The sequence below is a fragment of the Episyrphus balteatus genome, chromosome 3 (assembly GCF_945859705.1).
Source record: "Episyrphus balteatus chromosome 3, idEpiBalt1.1, whole genome shotgun sequence".
NCBI lineage: Eukaryota > Metazoa > Arthropoda > Insecta > Diptera > Syrphidae > Episyrphus > Episyrphus balteatus.
This window is the reverse complement of record NC_079136.1, coordinates 94575968-94592493: the sequence shown is the minus strand read 5'-3', so window position 1 is coordinate 94592493 and position 16526 is coordinate 94575968. Positions and strand designations below refer to the sequence as shown.

General features: G+C 34.1%; 2 protein-coding genes across 2 annotated transcripts; both read right to left on the bottom strand.

Annotated features, from left to right (window-relative positions):
• Nucleotides 1–2526: 2526 nt before the first annotated feature.
• LOC129914076 (deoxyhypusine hydroxylase) lies at nt 2527–3699 on the bottom strand. Its single transcript, XM_055993128.1, has 2 exons — nt 3308–3699; nt 2527–3248 (listed from the first exon to the last, which is right to left on the bottom strand). Exons 1-2 carry the CDS (start codon nt 3585–3587, stop codon nt 2620–2622), a joined length of 909 nt encoding a protein of 302 aa, XP_055849103.1. The 5' UTR covers nt 3588–3699; the 3' UTR covers nt 2527–2619.
• Nucleotides 3700–7343: 3644 nt separating this feature from the next.
• LOC129915438 (U3 small nucleolar RNA-associated protein 14 homolog A) lies at nt 7344–10146 on the bottom strand. Its single transcript, XM_055994980.1, has 2 exons — nt 10015–10146; nt 7344–9893 (listed from the first exon to the last, which is right to left on the bottom strand). The coding sequence occupies exon 2, from the start codon at nt 9790–9792 to the stop codon at nt 7372–7374; it is 2421 nt and encodes an 806-aa protein (XP_055850955.1). The 5' UTR covers nt 9793–9893; nt 10015–10146; the 3' UTR covers nt 7344–7371.
• Nucleotides 10147–16526: the final 6380 nt, after the last annotated feature.

The following is a 16526-nucleotide window of genomic DNA, read 5'->3' as shown; positions in this document are numbered from 1 at the left end:
CAAAGTTCTAAGTGGAAGTTAGAACCTTATTGTTTAAATCTCAGATGAAAATTGTGTAGATAGAACTCTGTAGCCCAGGTTATCTTCGAAACGGAAAGAGATAGAGCAAAATAGATAGCGGGAATCGAAAGAGCACCATGATTTTACCTAGATTTGATATATAACTCATTTTTTTCAAAATTGTCGGTTAGAACCTTGTTCTAAGGTCGCGAGTTATAAAAAAGTACCATATTTGGAAATATTTGTCAGTTAATATTTTATTAATTTAATTTTGCAGTTTCACATGGAAATTTTTCAACCCGGAAAATTTTTGTTCGCCCGGAATTTTGAAAGCTATTACGAGTAGTTTCACTCGAAAGGAACCGCTAAACTGTTTTTTTTTTTTCTTAACCAAAATTTAAAAGAGAAAATGACTATCGATTTCCTGGCATATTGCATGGAAAAAAGTTCAAAATGTGTTGAGTTTGTGGAACGTGAACAACTTTTCACCCGGAAATCACAATAGGGAAAGAGCGAAACTCAATTTTTCCGGGTGGAATCTGCGTTCACTCGAAACCCACAATTGAGCTGATTGTAATTGGCGTGAAACGTCCAAGTAATAATTTCGAGGTTATATTATTGTAAAAACTTTTTCTGAATTACTTTGTTTACCATGCGACTTACTACAGAGTTAATAGCTGCGGTCCTTTGGGGGCATTTATCTACTGCTTAGTACTTAAAACTGCATTCAATTACTATTACTATTATTGACATAAATCCAACAAAGTTATTTCAAAATATTAAAGTTATGCTTTGAAGTTGGAATTTTTTTAGTACATGTGTGCATTTAGTTTTAATTTGTATTATTATTAAAGAAATAAATACAAAAATTCGAGGGAGCTTCAAGATTGTACAGTAAATTCCGCACGAAAAAAGCATATATGTACATACAACAAAATTCAATATCTGATTTGTCTTTCAAGTAAACTACAAACTTGAATTTTTTTTTTTAATACAGCTCATTCCTTCTAGTTAAATTTATTTTATTACGTTTTCGAAATTCTTTGCTTAAAAGAACTGTTACTATCAATATTTACAGTCCCCATATAATTTGTTAAATCGTACAGACTACAGCATTACTATTACGACATTTGAAATGGATTATGAAGATTAATGACACTGTACTGTACTCTTTATTAGAGAATTCGTTAAAACTAAATCGAACTAGAGATTCAACTCAAACACCACATTACGATTGCCGAAAAAGATATATTCGCTACCAACGCAGTAAGGTTAGGTACAAAAATACTTCACTCATTCTTTCAAGGGTGTCAACCCTTTCCTATCATCCAAGCGATTTTTCTCTGCGTTTTTGTTAAAAGTTGACAATTTTTTTCTAGCTTCCTAGTAAAATTTGAGAAGCATTCCTCACCGGCAGGAAGATTCCTTGAAATACTCTAAAAATTTCTTGACTTTATCTATGGCTTTGTCATTCGCATTTTATAAAAAATAAAATGCAAGACTGGGTCGCATGAACTTGCTCTTAGAGTTAAAGTTGCTTAAATTTTTAAGACTTTTTATATAGAAATTTGGAAAATGTAAGTACCTACTATATAAGAACAAAAAAAAAAAAAAAATCAAATTCGTTTTTTAAAAAAATAAAATAAAATCTGAAATCAAATTGCCCTCCAAAACAAGTATGCAGTTTTTATTGATATATTAAGATGCATTTTTAGAAAAAAAAACTTTCAAAATCGTTAGAGCCGTTTTTTAAGAAAATAATTTTTTATAAATAATCCTTTGAAGAAAAAGTTTTAAAATAAAATTGGTATGCCATTTTCTAGAAATCACTAATCAACATCTAAAAACAAAATTTCAAAAAAATCAATTCCCCGTTTTCGAAAACTTGATTTTTCAAAAAAAAAAATTTTAATTTTTTTAAAAATCCAAAAATTATTTTTTTTTTCAAATTTTACTTTTGGCTTCTTCACAAAAAGTTTCGTTGAAATCGAATAAGCAGTTTCGGAGATAATCGGATTTGAAAAAAAAAAACGGTTCTATGGCAGGTACGGTTAATAATGATTTTCAAAAAAAAAAATTTTATTAGAAGTTAGACCTTGTCTTTAAACTTACATTTGAATTTTTTATACAAAATCGTTGGAGCCGTTTTTGAGCAATTTCAATTTTACTAAAATCAGTATATGACAAGTACCGTTATTTTTGGTCCAAAGAAATTAATTCCAAAAACCCCTCTGGAGAGTTTGACATCAATCGGTCCATCCCGTTTAGGCTGTAGCTTCCTTTACAGACAGACAGACGGACTTCCGGGACCCACTTTTTTTGCATTCTTTACCATCGTAATGTCATGGAAAAATGCTATCTCAATTTTTTTTTTTGTACGAATGCATAACTTGATACATATAATATTACCTACATATATCGCAAGTAAAAGAGGAAACATTTGTAAAATTTTCTTCAGAATCATATCAACTAGTTTAGAAAACATAATGTAGAGATATGTTAGTTTTAGAAAACGAATGTTAACAATCTGTGGGTAAAATATATATTTTTCAATTTTTATATTATCACCTTTTGTATAAAAAATTACAAATACACAAATAATATAACATGAAGCCGGTCCTACTTTTGGGTGTTAACCAATCCATCGGCATATTGAAACTCTGGACTGTTCTCGTACTCACACATATCCAGCGCAATAATACAACTTTCCTTTACTACTCGTTTATCATCGTTTACATAGTTGTTAAGTATTGTCATACATTCTTCTGTTGCAATTGCTCCTAGTGCTTCTGCACACTCATGACGAACCATTTCATTTTCACATGAATCTTCTAGATTCTCTTTTAAATATGGAATACTGCATGGTTCCTGGAGTTGACCCAAAACAAAGGCAACTTCATGGCGAAACAGAGCACTCTTATCCTTCAAACCTTCGGTCAGAGCCAATACACTTTCTTGACTTCTTAGATTTCTCAAACTGAACATAGCCCGATATCTATCAAATAGAGATTCATTGGGATTAAGATAAGTTTTTTTCAGATCATCAACACTGAGTTGATTTTTTGTTGGGGGCGAAGGATCCACTGAATGATAAGGATTATTGTCATCTACAACATTGCCATTCTTTAGCCAATTGACACGATCTAGAGCAATTTTACATGTCTCTGCTACTTCGACGCATGAATCGTTTTCGTATTTTTCAAGAATTGGTATAACTTCAGGAACACCAATTGCTCCAAGTGCTTCCGCTGTAATTTTACTACATATTTAATCGATGTGGTCTACATACAAAACATTCTAAACTAACCTGCTTCATGGCGGACCATTGGCTCTTGGTTAATATCCTTGAGGACATTGGTAAGGACATCTATAGCAGATGTATCTTGCATTTGTCCCAAACAATAAGCCAATTCGTGTTTAAGCAAAGCTGAATCATCTTCAAAACATCTACTTATCTCTTCAACCGATTCCTTTCCACCGAGGTTTTTTAATGTGAACAATGCACGAAATCTTTCCTTAAGTGGACGCTCCTTGTTATTTAGAACTTGACCGATTGAATGGATTTGTTCGGTAGCTATTTTGGTCATTTTGCGAAAGAATTTAACAGCGTGCAGTTTCTTGAATATTTGGAAAATTGTGAAATATCTGAAATGCGTTTTTTTGATAATGTTTATTTTGACATATGGTTGTTCGATAACATATATCCGTCTCTTTTCTTTTTGACAGTTTGGTGATGGTTGCAAATAGGGTTGCCATGAGTTTTTTTTGTATAATTATGTTGTTTACTATTTTGCTTGCTTTAGCCTGGTACGCTGCTCGCGCTAAATTTTAGCTCCCATACAAATTATCGATAAATTTTAGCCGAGCTAAAATGGATCCCATACAAATTATCGATAACTTGTATGGGAGTTTTATCTCGGCTAAAATTTAGCGCGAGCAGCGTACCAGGCTTTTGGGAATTATTCAGCCCTATCGTGCGTTTCACGTGGAATGTTTTCCGCCCGGAATGTTTTCGTTCTCCCGGAATTTTAAAAGCTATCATGAGGGGAGTTTAGGTACATTTTCCGCTAAACTAGTTTCTTATTCTGCATCAAAATTTGTGAGGGACGAGCTATCGAATGCCTAGCAAACAACCTTAAAAAAAGTTTGAAATACAGGAACATGTTTGAACGTGAACAACTTTTCGCCCGAAAATCACTATAGGGGAAAAGTGGAATTCAATTTTTCCGGGTGGAATCTTTTGTTCGGGTGAAACTCACGATAGGGCTGATTGTGTTAAATTCGCAGATTTTTTCAAAAAAAAAAACAACATCAAATGTGAAACAGAGAAGTGTGTGCAAAAGTGCGTGTGCATGTTTGCGTGAATCTTGATAAAAATCGGGATTCATGCCATCTTTCATTTTCCAGATTTCGGATCAGAGATGTTTGAATTTGAATCTGAAGCCTGGTACGCAGATCGAGTTAAATTTTAGCCAAGATAAAAATCCCATACAAGTTATCGATAATTTGTATAAGATACGTTTTAGATAAATTTTTTCGATATTTTGTATGGGAGCTAAAATTTATCTCGAGCTGCGTACCAGGCTTGAGAGGAAAAATCTCAGATTTCATGTACTTTTTGGCACTTAAAAAATATAGAATCTAGACTCAAAAATTTGGATATTTTTAAACATTTTTTTTTTATATATAAGATACAAAAAGGGCTTAAATGTTAACGTTGGGACAGTACTATTAAAATGCATGACTGGGTGGCACGTACTTGCTTTTTTGGTAAAAATAGCTCTTATTTTAAAACTTTTATTAAAACATTTCCGATAATGTAAGAAAATACATAAAATCTGTTTTTATAATTTGAAAATGAAAAACCGTTGTCCGCTTGTAATGATTTTGATCACAAAACTAAGTATGCCATCTGATTTCTTGTATAAAAAAAAAAAATAATTTTTTATACCATGTTAGTAAAAATTTTCTAACATTAAAAAAAATAGCGGGTATGCCATTTTAAAGAAATAATTAATTAACACGTATAAAAACAAGCTATCAAAATTTTGCTCCAACTTCTTCAATTTTTCAAAAAAAAAAAAAAAAATGAAATAGTTTTTAAAATCAAAAATGTGGTTTTTAGAAATTTTTATTACCTTTACTTTTGGTAAAAATTTTCGTTGAAATCGGCTAGTCTTTTTTTATTTTAAAAGTTGGCTCTTAAATCAATTTTAAAGTTCAAGTGACCTCAACTTTAAAGCGTTTCGCCCTGGTACGACAGTGGGCTCATCAGTTAGATCTGTCGCACCCTTTACTAAAACTTCTTATTTTGGTCGATGTTTGCTGACACTTATGGGGTTTTCGTTTGGTACAAAAATCAATTTATTTTATATGTCGTTTTCGATTGGCTCTCCGGAAGCGTCCGGAATCATTCAGAAGCCTTCTGAAAGCGTTTTATTCGCACGAATATGACAGGCAGAACGCTTCTCAGGATTCACTCGAGAAGCACTAATACACGAATATTTAAAGTCAAATTAATCACTCAATCAATATTTTTTTTTATTTTTTGAAATAAATTAATTTTTTTCCGAAATAAATTTTTTAATTAATTTTCAAACTTACTTAAAATATTTTGGAAACCAACTTTCCTATTAATTTCTTCAACATTACCAATTTTTTAAAAATTTAAAACATTTCATTTGAAAGAAAAATAAATTAATAAAAATATTTGACATTTGAAATTTAACAGAAAACACACAAACACAAAAAAAAACAGAAATGAGTGGAAGCGATTTGACCTGTTCCATTCGATTTCAGAATAAGTGAATCCTTGAGTGAAACCAATACAAAACGACATTAATTTAGATCTGTCAAAAAACTGATTTTGACAATTTTTTCGTTCGTTTGGTCAGCAAAATTGATTTATTTTTTGATATTATACATATATCAACTTTCCAAATCTGGATTTTTCGGCAGATTTAAGGCTTGGCCACACCGGAGGGTATGCGGTAGCGGTACGGGTAGAGGTAACGGTACTTGTATGAAAAAAATTCCAAACTGACATATCAACGTTCAGATGTGGAATTTTTTTCATACAAATATCGTTACCGCTACCCGTACCTCTACCGCATACCCTCCGGTTTGGCCAAGCCTTTACCCCTATTTTACTAACACCACTATGCATCATTATTGGCATCCACCTGTTTGAAAAGTTTTTGTTTGATATAATTTGTTTAGGTTTCGGAAAGAATTAAGGCTTGGCCACACCGGAGGGTACGCGGTAGCGGTACGGGTAGCGGCAACGATATTTGTATTAAAAAAATTCCACACCCGAACGTTGATGTGTCAGTTTGGAATTTTTTCCATACAAATACCCGTACCGTTACCTGTACCTCTACCGCGTACCCTCCGGTGTGGCCAAGCCTTTAAAATAATTTTGAATTCAAATGGAAGTAATTTTGAAAAAACGAAAAAATCAATTTATAGATCAAAAAATTAATTTACTTAACGAAAACCCCATTATAAAACTCACAGCATGAATATACCGTGAACTTGTTCAAATTCAGACACTTAGAAAATGTATGCCTAATAAAAATAAAAATAATTTTAATTATTTTTCTTCGTTGGCTTTTAAGTGTAAATCGTTAGATCCGTTTTTGAAAAAAAAATTCTCTTTGCCTTATATGACAGATACCGTTAGTTTTGGTCCAAAAAAAATTCGATTCGTCCTCTAGGGAATCAATCAACTATTTAATACAAAGTTTTTGTAAGAAAATCAATCGCTCCAGTAGTTTAGGCTGTAGCTCGAGGTACTTACAGACGGACAGACAGCTAGACAGACAGGCAGATAGAATTGCCGGACCCACTTTTTTTGCAATCTCGCAAGTAAAAATGGCATTTGGTTTTTGAAAAATTAGTTTTCAAACGAAAAATTAAAACAAAATTAATTATTATTAATTGGGGATCTTTGGAATTTATAACCAACGAAACGTCGAGAATTAAAAAAAAAAATGGATTAATTTGTGTTAATAATTGCATACAAAATTAAAAGACCAAAAAACCTAATCCCTACCAAAATCAACGTTTGGAAATAAAAACTTTTTTTCAAAGGAAAATTTTCAAAAACATTTTCCATAACAAGGTTATATAAACTCCCAAATAAAATTAATTAGAACAAACAAAGATCAATGAGAGTTGCAATGTGTGTAGTCCATTTCTCTGCTTTCTAGAATATCTCTGAAATTTAAGACTTTTTTGGTTTAAGGAAAGGTTATTAGATTAAAAATGTCCAGTATTCTTACCTTATAGAGGCAAAATAAAATTTAACCAAAAAATGAAAAAAAAAAAAGGGAACAATAGAATTTGTTTTTTCCAACAAAAAATAAGTTTTTATTGATTCGCCACATGAGCATCATACAAAATTCTCTTCTCGACCACGGATCGTGCACGCTTGGGCTGCTTAACTAATTCACTTTCATCCATCGGTTTAATGATATGTCCTCTCCTAGTTATTACAGCTGGCTTAGTTAATACCCTAAAAGCTGTTTCGGGTACAAAATTCCTTCCAACCGGAGCTCTTATACTCGCTTCATAATCTTTAACTGATGTAAATGGAAATGGAATATCTGATACTAAATGTTCTCTCAATTTTCTGTTATCGACATTTTCATTGATACGAACTCGACACTTATTGCGATCATCGGCTTTGTCTTTTCCATTTTTTCCAAAGTCCAACACGAGTTTCCTTTTCTTTTCATTTGATTTTTGTGAAATGCCCGTTCCACCCCATGAACCCCAACCAGGCATTGTTAAAGTTATTTGATCAGCTAGGGCTTTCTTTTCTGCATTTTTATCTTTTCCAAAATCAGCCATTATATCATCGTCTTCGAATGCATCATTGATAGTTGCCTGCCTGTCAATTGCAACACCTTCGTCTTCGTGTTCGCCATCGTCGTCAAAGTCCACATCTTCGTCACAATTAGTTAGTTCACCAAGAGATGCTTTCAGTTCTTTAGGCTTTACATCGGCGTAATTGTCGTGCTTAATCGAATCCACACTTGGACCTTCTTTTGGAGCAGGAACAATACCACTGGTTGGTTTTGCTACGGTTGGTATATCTGCGACCTTTGCCCCCTTTGCCGTTTCTAGCAATTGCTCATCGATATCAACTCGTATCGTTTGTTTTTTGAATTTTAAATCTTCCAAATTTTTCAACTCATTCTTTTCTTTTTTAGGACGTGTTTTGGTTTTATTTTTTCTTAACGATTGTTTTTCAAGTTGCTTTTGAATCTTTTTCTGTCTATTTGTGATTTTTTCCATAACAGCATCTTCGGCTTTATCAAACAATTTATCGATGCTGTGAATATCTGCTTCAGGATCTTCACATTTGACATCCTCGACTATCCAACCATTTTCTATAACTGGCTTCGAGTCAAGCTTTTTTTTACTTTTATTTTTCTTCTTTTTCAAAGTTATATCTCCTTTCTTTGCCATAATTGAATGTTTATCTTTTTGCAACTCTTTCTTTGCTGCTACTTTATTTTGGACTGATGACTTTTGAATTGTCTTGACTTCTTTCGGGTCAACTTCTTCCATTTCTACACCGATTCCTGAGTCTTCCGCCAGTAAGGCTTTATGATTTTGTAGTTTCTTCTCATTTTCCTTACGCTCCATCCAATACTTTCTATATCCAACCTCAACTACATCTTCCGGTTTGATATCGCTTTTCTTTCCATTTGCCTGCATCCAAGGATTCAAATCATTATCAAAATTGTCATTGACTATATCATCTACTTTCTCGTCGTCTTCATCCTCATCTTCTGAGACATCCTTCTTCTCTGTCAACTGTCGACTCAAAGCCAATTGTTCCGACAAATCTTTCTGTACATCTCGATTGTATCTTGCCTTAACAAGATTGTTTTTAGCCCAAGTACCTGTATTTTTGTGCCTCAAATTGGCACGTTCTAAAATACGATTCTTCTCCAAACTTTGGAGTTTCTCGAGAGCAGCCTCAGGATCGAGTTTTTGCAATGTCTCAAAATCCTTGAGCTGTTCTTTGAGTTTTTGTTGCTTCAGCAATCTATGATATTTTTTTGACTTGATCTTATTTTGTAGCCTTAATTTGGCAGATTTTTGAGATTGACGCATTTTCATGTAAAGTAATTCCTGACGACGTTTCTTAATTTCATCTTTTGTCGCTTTCATTTGCTCATTTAGCAAATCAGCATCAGTAATTTCATCTTTCTTTTCACCTTTTAAAGCACGAAGTTTGGCTTCAGCCTCTTCCATTGCAACTTGCAGCTCTGATTTCATGGACAATTGCAAAGGTTTCTTTAACCTTGCGGTATTAATGTAAACCGTCTCAGAATCAAGTGGAAATGTTTGGGATTCGGCAGATTGAAATTGTGCTACGACAGCATCCCAACGTTGTAATTGCTTTTTGGTTTTGTCATAGTTTATAGAACGCAAAACACGATCAGCTTCGGGTTTTTCCATTGGCTTGGGCAGAATTTTACCTGTATTGGCCACATTTTTTAGCTCTTTGCCAACGTTAACATGTTTACTAGTTCCTTTTAAGGTATTTACTAGATCTACAACACTGACAGGGCTTTTTGATGGTAGTATTCTTTTGGGTAGTTCGAGACGAGGTTTAACCAAATCGAATTCATTTTGTTTGGCGGATGGTTCTTTTCGTGCGACTTTTTTGATGTGTTGGATTTTGCTAAGGTTACCAACAGCTTGGAGAAGTTTGTTGTGGGTTTTTGAGACTTGTTCGTCATCGCTGGAGTAGTTGTTGTCGGATTCAGACATTTTATTTATTTTTTAAAAAAGCAAGCAATAAAGTAGAAATTGTAGGGCAGTTTGATGTGGATGGTCGACTTGTTTTCACATGTGCTTCAGATCAGATACAACTGTCAGTTTGATAAGAATGTAAATAAAGTATTGATAAAAATTAACAAATAGAATGTGACTTAGAAATTACTTCATACATTGGATGTTTTCTATGAAAGAAATAATAAATGTTGTAAATACCTTAATTTTACTTTTTGTAAATAAATTTTTAAATAAATTTATTTATTGATGGAAGAAAGTTTTTTCATCACCGTCTACAGTGACAGATACATTTTGGATGACAGATCAAAAGCATGTTTGTTTTAAATTTGGTATGTTCGATTTAAATATGGAACTGTTTGTATTCTTTGTGCACAAACAATTTTTAAAGGTGGGAACAAAATTTTTTTTTGGAGAGTGAACAAAAGCGAAACGAAATTTTCAATACAAAATTTCGTAAACGAAATCTTGAACTAATTTAAATTTATTTTGTTTTTGCTTTAAAACTTATTTTCTGATGTTTTTTCTTGACGTGTCAAGTAAGCGAAACATCACACTTTTTAATGAAAACAGTGAGCGACAAAATAGAAATTGGCACAACTAAATCGAGGGTCCTGAACGGCAAATTCAGGTGTAAGCCACGCTTTGATGCGTTAAGTCTAAGCCACTTTTTAAGCGAAACTTGGTAAATTCGTGTCAAGTTAGCGGAACAACACTCAATTTGAATGAAAACAGTGAGCGACAAAATTGAAAATGCCACAACTAATTCGAGGGTCTCGAACAGCAAATTTTGGTATAAGCCACGCTTTGATGCGTTAGGTTTAAGCCACTTTTTAAGCGAAAATTGGTAAATTTTTGTCAAATTTGGAAAATGTCGAAAATTTGAAGGAAAACAGTTAGCGACAAAATTAAAAATGGCACAACTAATTCGAGGGTCCCAAACGGCAAATTCAGGTATAAGCCACGCTTTGATGCGTTAAGTTTAAGCCACTTTTTGGAGGGTGCCTCGCTAAGTTGACACGTCAAGTTAGCGAAACATCACACTTTTTAATGAAAACAGTGAGCGACAAAATAGAAATTGGCACAACTAAATCGAGGGTCCCGAACGGCAAATTCAGGTGTAAGCCACGCTTTGATGCGTTAAGTCTAAGCCACTTTTTAAGCGAAACTTGGTAAATTCTTGTCAAGTAAGCGGAACAACACTCAATTTGAATGAAAACAATGAGCGAAAAAATTGAAAATGCCACAACTAATTCGAGGGTTAGGTTTAAGCCACTTTTTAAGCGAAAATTGGTAAATTCTTGTCAAAATTGAAAATGGCATAGCTAATTCGAGGGTCCCAACCGACAAATTTTGGTATAAGCCACGCTTTGGTACGTATTAGAGTTTGTTGGTTTATTTATATAACAAAGGTGATAAACAATTATAAGAAAACCAGGTCTTGCTTCTTGAACGTTGAAAATACGAATGAGAAAATTTCTGACAAATAATTTTCTCAATAATAAATATTAAAACCGATTGCTTATGTTTTTCAATACCCCTTCTCAATCGTTTAATCCAAGGCGTTGGCATAGGTCTTGAAAACGTGTTGAATCCAGGGACTTTGTTAACATATCAGCAAGTTGATCTTTTGTACCAATAGGTTTAACTTCTATCAATCCATTTTGAATGTGGTCTCGAATGAAATGATGTTTAATGTCGATATGCTTCGATCTCTTCGTTTCTAAATTTGTTGCCATTCCAATACAGCCTTTGTTGTCTTCAAAAATTATTGCAGGCTCATTTTGAATTTGGTTTAAGTCTTGCAATAACCCCCGAATCCAAATAGCTTCGGAAACAGCTGCACTAAGTGCCATATACTCAGCTTCACTGGAAGAAGTTGCAACTGTTGTTTGCTTTTTGCTTGACCAGGAAACCGTGCATCCAAAAACTTTAAAAATATATCCAGTAACCGATTTCCTATCATTTATGTCACTTCCCCAGTCAGCATCAGCGTAACCAGTTAAAGGGTGATCATCAGTTATTTCAAAAATAAGGTTTTTCTTCTTAGTGCCTTTTAGATACCTCACTATTCTTTTGAGTGCTTGCCAGTTATTTTGTGAAGGGTTTTGTTGATACCTTCCCATGTATCCAACTGGAAAGCATATATCAGGTCGAACACATAACATGATATACATGAGGCTTCCAAGTAATTCTCTGTAAGGCTTGTTAAATTCTTGCTCTGATTTTGTCAATTGAAGTTGTAATCCTTTTTCCATTGGACTTCTTGTTGGATTACACTCTTCCATCCCAAATTTTTCAAGCAGCTTGTCGATACTTGATTCTTGTGAAAGTCTTATCACATTTTCTTGAACATCGATTTTAATTCCAAGGAAAAATTTAAGGTTTCCACAATCTGACATTTTAAAAGTTGCTTCTAGTTTTGTCTTAAGTCCTTGTAATTTCAATAAGTTCTTTCCAGTAATCAATAAATCGTCCACATATAGTATAAGTATAATCAGGTCATCTTCTTCTTCCCATCTTAGTGTATAAGCAATAGTCATGTCTAGATCTCTTGAACCCCAACTGAATTATAAAATCATTGAACTTCTTGTTCCAACATCTAGGAGATTGTTTAAGACCATAAATGGACTTATATAATCTGCAAACATCTCCATCCTTGACTGAAACCCCTTCAGGAGCAGCCATGTACAATTCTTCTTTTAGTGTGCCATGCAAAAATGCAGTTTTTACATCAAGTTGGTGAAAGAGAAACTTGTTTCGTAAGGCCACAGCTAACACAGTTCGAATAGTGGTTAGTTTCGCAACGGGTGAATAAGTCTCTTCATAATCTATCCCAGCTTTTTGCGTAAACCCTCTAACTACTAGACGAGCTTTGTACCTTGTGGGTTCACCATATTCATTTTCTTTAATTTGGAATATCCATTTGGGCTTCAAGGTCTTTGCATTTTTCGGTTTTGTAACCACTTGCCAAACATCATTTTCTTTCATAGAGTAAAGCTCTTCTTCAATAGCCTTGAACCATTTTGGAGCATCAGAACGTCTTTGGATTTCATCATATGAATTAGGTACACCTGTCGAAAATTTATCAGCAGCAGTTGTTCTATAACACATGTAAAAATCATGAAACTTACTTGGAAGTCGGCGCTCCCGTTCACTGCGCCTTGTAGTTATCTCATTATGAAGATTACCACTATCAGTTTGTGAAGGGAGCGCAGCTGCATCTTCCCAAACATCGGTTTCTTCATTTTCTTCTTCAACTATTTGATGTTCATAGTTTTCAGCTTCATTCACATCGCAATCAGTATCTTCATTCGTATCGCAACCAGTATCTTGGATATTTTCAACACCAACGAGTACTTCAGATACCTCTTCCCCTTCTTGCTCGTGGGTGTCGAATATCGTTATTACGTTTTCGTTTTGGTCATCTTTTTGAACTTGATTGAATGGAAAAACATTTTCATCAAACTTCACGTCACGGGCAGTGAATATTTTCTTATTTTGGATGTCCCAAAGCTTGTATCCATTTGGTACGTATCCAATCATGATTGATTTTCGACTCTTGGAATCCAGTTTCTTTCTTTGTTGACTTGGAATCCATGTATAAGCCTTGCATCCAAATACTCGGAACTTTTCAAAATCTGGTTTCGAACCATACCACAACTCTGCAGGTGTCTTCTTGCAATTTACCGACTTAGTTGGTGTTCTGTTAATTAGGTATGTTGCAGTGAGTGCTGCCTCACCCCACATTCGTTTCGGCATGTTGGATTGCAATAACATCGTTCTTATTTTTTCAACAATAGTTCTGTTGAACCTTTCTGATACTCCGTTTTGCTGAGGGGAGTAAGAGATTGTAGGTTCAACTTGAATCCCCATCTTCTTGTACCACAGGTTCTGTTCTCTCGAGCAATATTCTCTCCCTTGGTCAATGGTAAGCTTAGAGATCGAATGTCCAAACATTGATTTCGTCATGGCTTCGTATTCTTTCATTGCTTCAAAGACGTCAGATTTTCGCTTGATAACATACACCATAGCGAAATGAGTATAGTCATCAATGAAAGATACGAAATATTTGGATCCATCCCAGTTAGCTTCATCAATGGGTCCACATACATCGGAGTGAATTCTTTCTAACACTCGAGTTGCTCTGTTTCTTGTGCCATTGAAGGGGTCACGACTATGTTTTCCCTCTACACAAATATCACAGAAACCAAGGCCATCAACGGAAGTCGTATTGAGTCCTTTTATAAGATTTTCTTTTGCCATTTCTTTTAAGGCTCCTTGTCCAACATGTCCCAAACGATTATGCCATAATTTGATATCAACAGTCTTACATAAATTTGCTGAAAGATATTGAATCTCAAATTCAATTTCATACAAACTGCCATTTAGATATCCTTCGGCAATGAGAATACCATTTTTAACAATTCTGGCTATATCGTTGGCAAATTGGACATCAACACCAAGACTTGTCAATCTTCGAACGGAAAGTAAGTTGTCTCTTAATTCCGGTAGATACAGAACATCATTAATTGTCAGGTCGATACCTGTGTTGCTTCTTCCATGAATAATTCCAGCACTTTTTGCAATTAAAAATTGACCATTCTTTGCAGCATTGATTTTTACTGGTTCTCTCAGTTCTTTCTCTTCAGAAAAACACCAGTTCACATTCATCAGATGGTCACTTGCCCCAGAATCAAGCTTAAATTTTATTTTGGAGCTTGACTCTTTGAAACTATTACAATTATTTCGATCCGACATCAGACATACCCGCTTTGAATTTTTATTGGGTTTTTGACTATGTCCTGATTCAGAATTTCGACAATCTCTCGCTAAGTGCCCTTGCTTATTGCATTTGAAACATTTGCCTTGAAATTTGAAAGGTTTCTTTAAAAATTTCTTTCCAGCAAATGCTGATCTCACATGATCATCTTCATCATCTTCATCTCTGTCATTTAACTTTGCTTCTTCTAAAAGCAGTCTGTCTTTGGTAGTTTGAAACGTTAAATCACTGCTACTAAGATTTTGTAAAGCAGTAACCAACGGATCAAATTTTTCAGGCAGGGAAAGAAAAAACTGAGCTAGAAGATCACTTTCTTCTAATGATGCTCCCGACATCCCAAGTAACAATTTAGCTTTCATAAGGGTCAATGCAAGCTATTTTTGGCTTTCATAACAAGAAGGACAGGTCTTATGCAAATCATTTTGGCGCATTTTACCGAAATTGAATAGGACTTTCCTTCACAGGTAATCCACAAGCTAATAGCTTATGACAAACAGTTTAAAATGGCCTTACGGAGGTCTTCCTGCAGAGGGTTTATCTAATGCACAAACCGGATTACTTGCGTAGGATGTTATAATAAGGCCTTATAGAAGTTGCTGTAGGTGTTGTAGAAAATTTTGTAGAAAATGCATAAAAATAAAGAATTAATTGCATTTTATTTCATTTTTTTTATTTTCTTTTGATTTTTTCTGTTTTGTATTTTCTACATATTATTTTATTTATTTTAATTTTTTCCTATTTTGTTTCTTTTCCTTTTTTGGAAATTCCACTGCTTTTTCTGTTGTTCTGAAATGATGAGAATATTATTTTAATTGAAAAATAACACATTTTTTATTTTCATCACATGGCCTGGCCAGGAATCGATCCCACGTACCTCTGCATACAAAGCCAGCACCTTAACCAGTAGACCATACTCGAATATTAAAGATGAGTGGAAAAAAGGGAGCTAATTGAAACCTCACATAAAAATGCAATGTTTTTTTCTAAAGCGTTACAAACATTGCATATCTGCAGGATAAAAGCTTTGCATACTTATTGGTGAAAAACATTGCATACTTGAGAGATGAAAACATTGCATACTTACAAGAACCTCTTGGAACAGGTCTTATGAAAGCCTTCTGTCACTTGAAAATAGAAGGCTTCTTTAGAACGGTTCAAACAGGTCTTATAAAGGTCTTCATTAACTTATATTTACAAGGCTTCTTCTAAACACTTCCAGATAGCCTTAAGGAGATCTCCTTTTTTTCCAAAATGGATGACTTGCGTAAGTAAGCCTTAAACTAAACGTATACAAACTACAGCTTGTCGAATCGAACAAAATGGACCTTATGCAAGTAAAATTGTTACTTGGGATCTTAAGCTGCCTTACCAAATTCTCAAAATCAGTGATGTGCTTTGCGGCTGAATCACCATCTTTCATCTTGAGCTTCGACAATTGCTTTCTGAGCAACATCTGATTCACCACAGACTTTGTTGCAAAAGACGATTGGAGGCTTTTCCACATCTCTTTAGCTGTAGTCTTCTCACGAATGTAGCTCAAAAAATCATTATGAACAAACGCTACAATTCGTTCTTTGGCTTTCATATCCCTTTTCAAAAAATCTTCGTATCCCACACCATTTGCTTCAACGACATTGGTCAAAACATCTCCCAGATTAAGCGAGTCCAGATGGGTCTTGACCCTAAACTGCCAATCATCAAATCCGCTTCCATGAAATTGCGGAATTCCATAAACCGACTCTTTAGTTTCGCCCATAACCTATTAGAGTTTGTTGGTTTATTTATATAACAAAGGTGATAAACAATTATAAGAAAACCAGGTCTTGCTTCTTGAACGTTGAAAATACGAATGAGAAAATTTCTGACAAATAATTTTCTCAATAATAAATATTAAAACCGATTGCTTATGTTTTTCAATAGTACGTTTAGT

Coding starts and splice junctions, on each gene's coding strand:
- LOC129914076 (XM_055993128.1), bottom strand. CDS start 3,587: ATGACCAAAATAGCTACCGAACAAATCCATTCAATCGGTCAAGTTCTA. Junction 3,249..3,307: donor AATGGTCCGCCATGAAGCAG/GTTAGTTTAGAA, acceptor GTAAAATTACAG/CGGAAGCACTTGGAGCAATT.
- LOC129915438 (XM_055994980.1), bottom strand. CDS start 9,792: ATGTCTGAATCCGACAACAACTACTCCAGCGATGACGAACAAGTCTCA.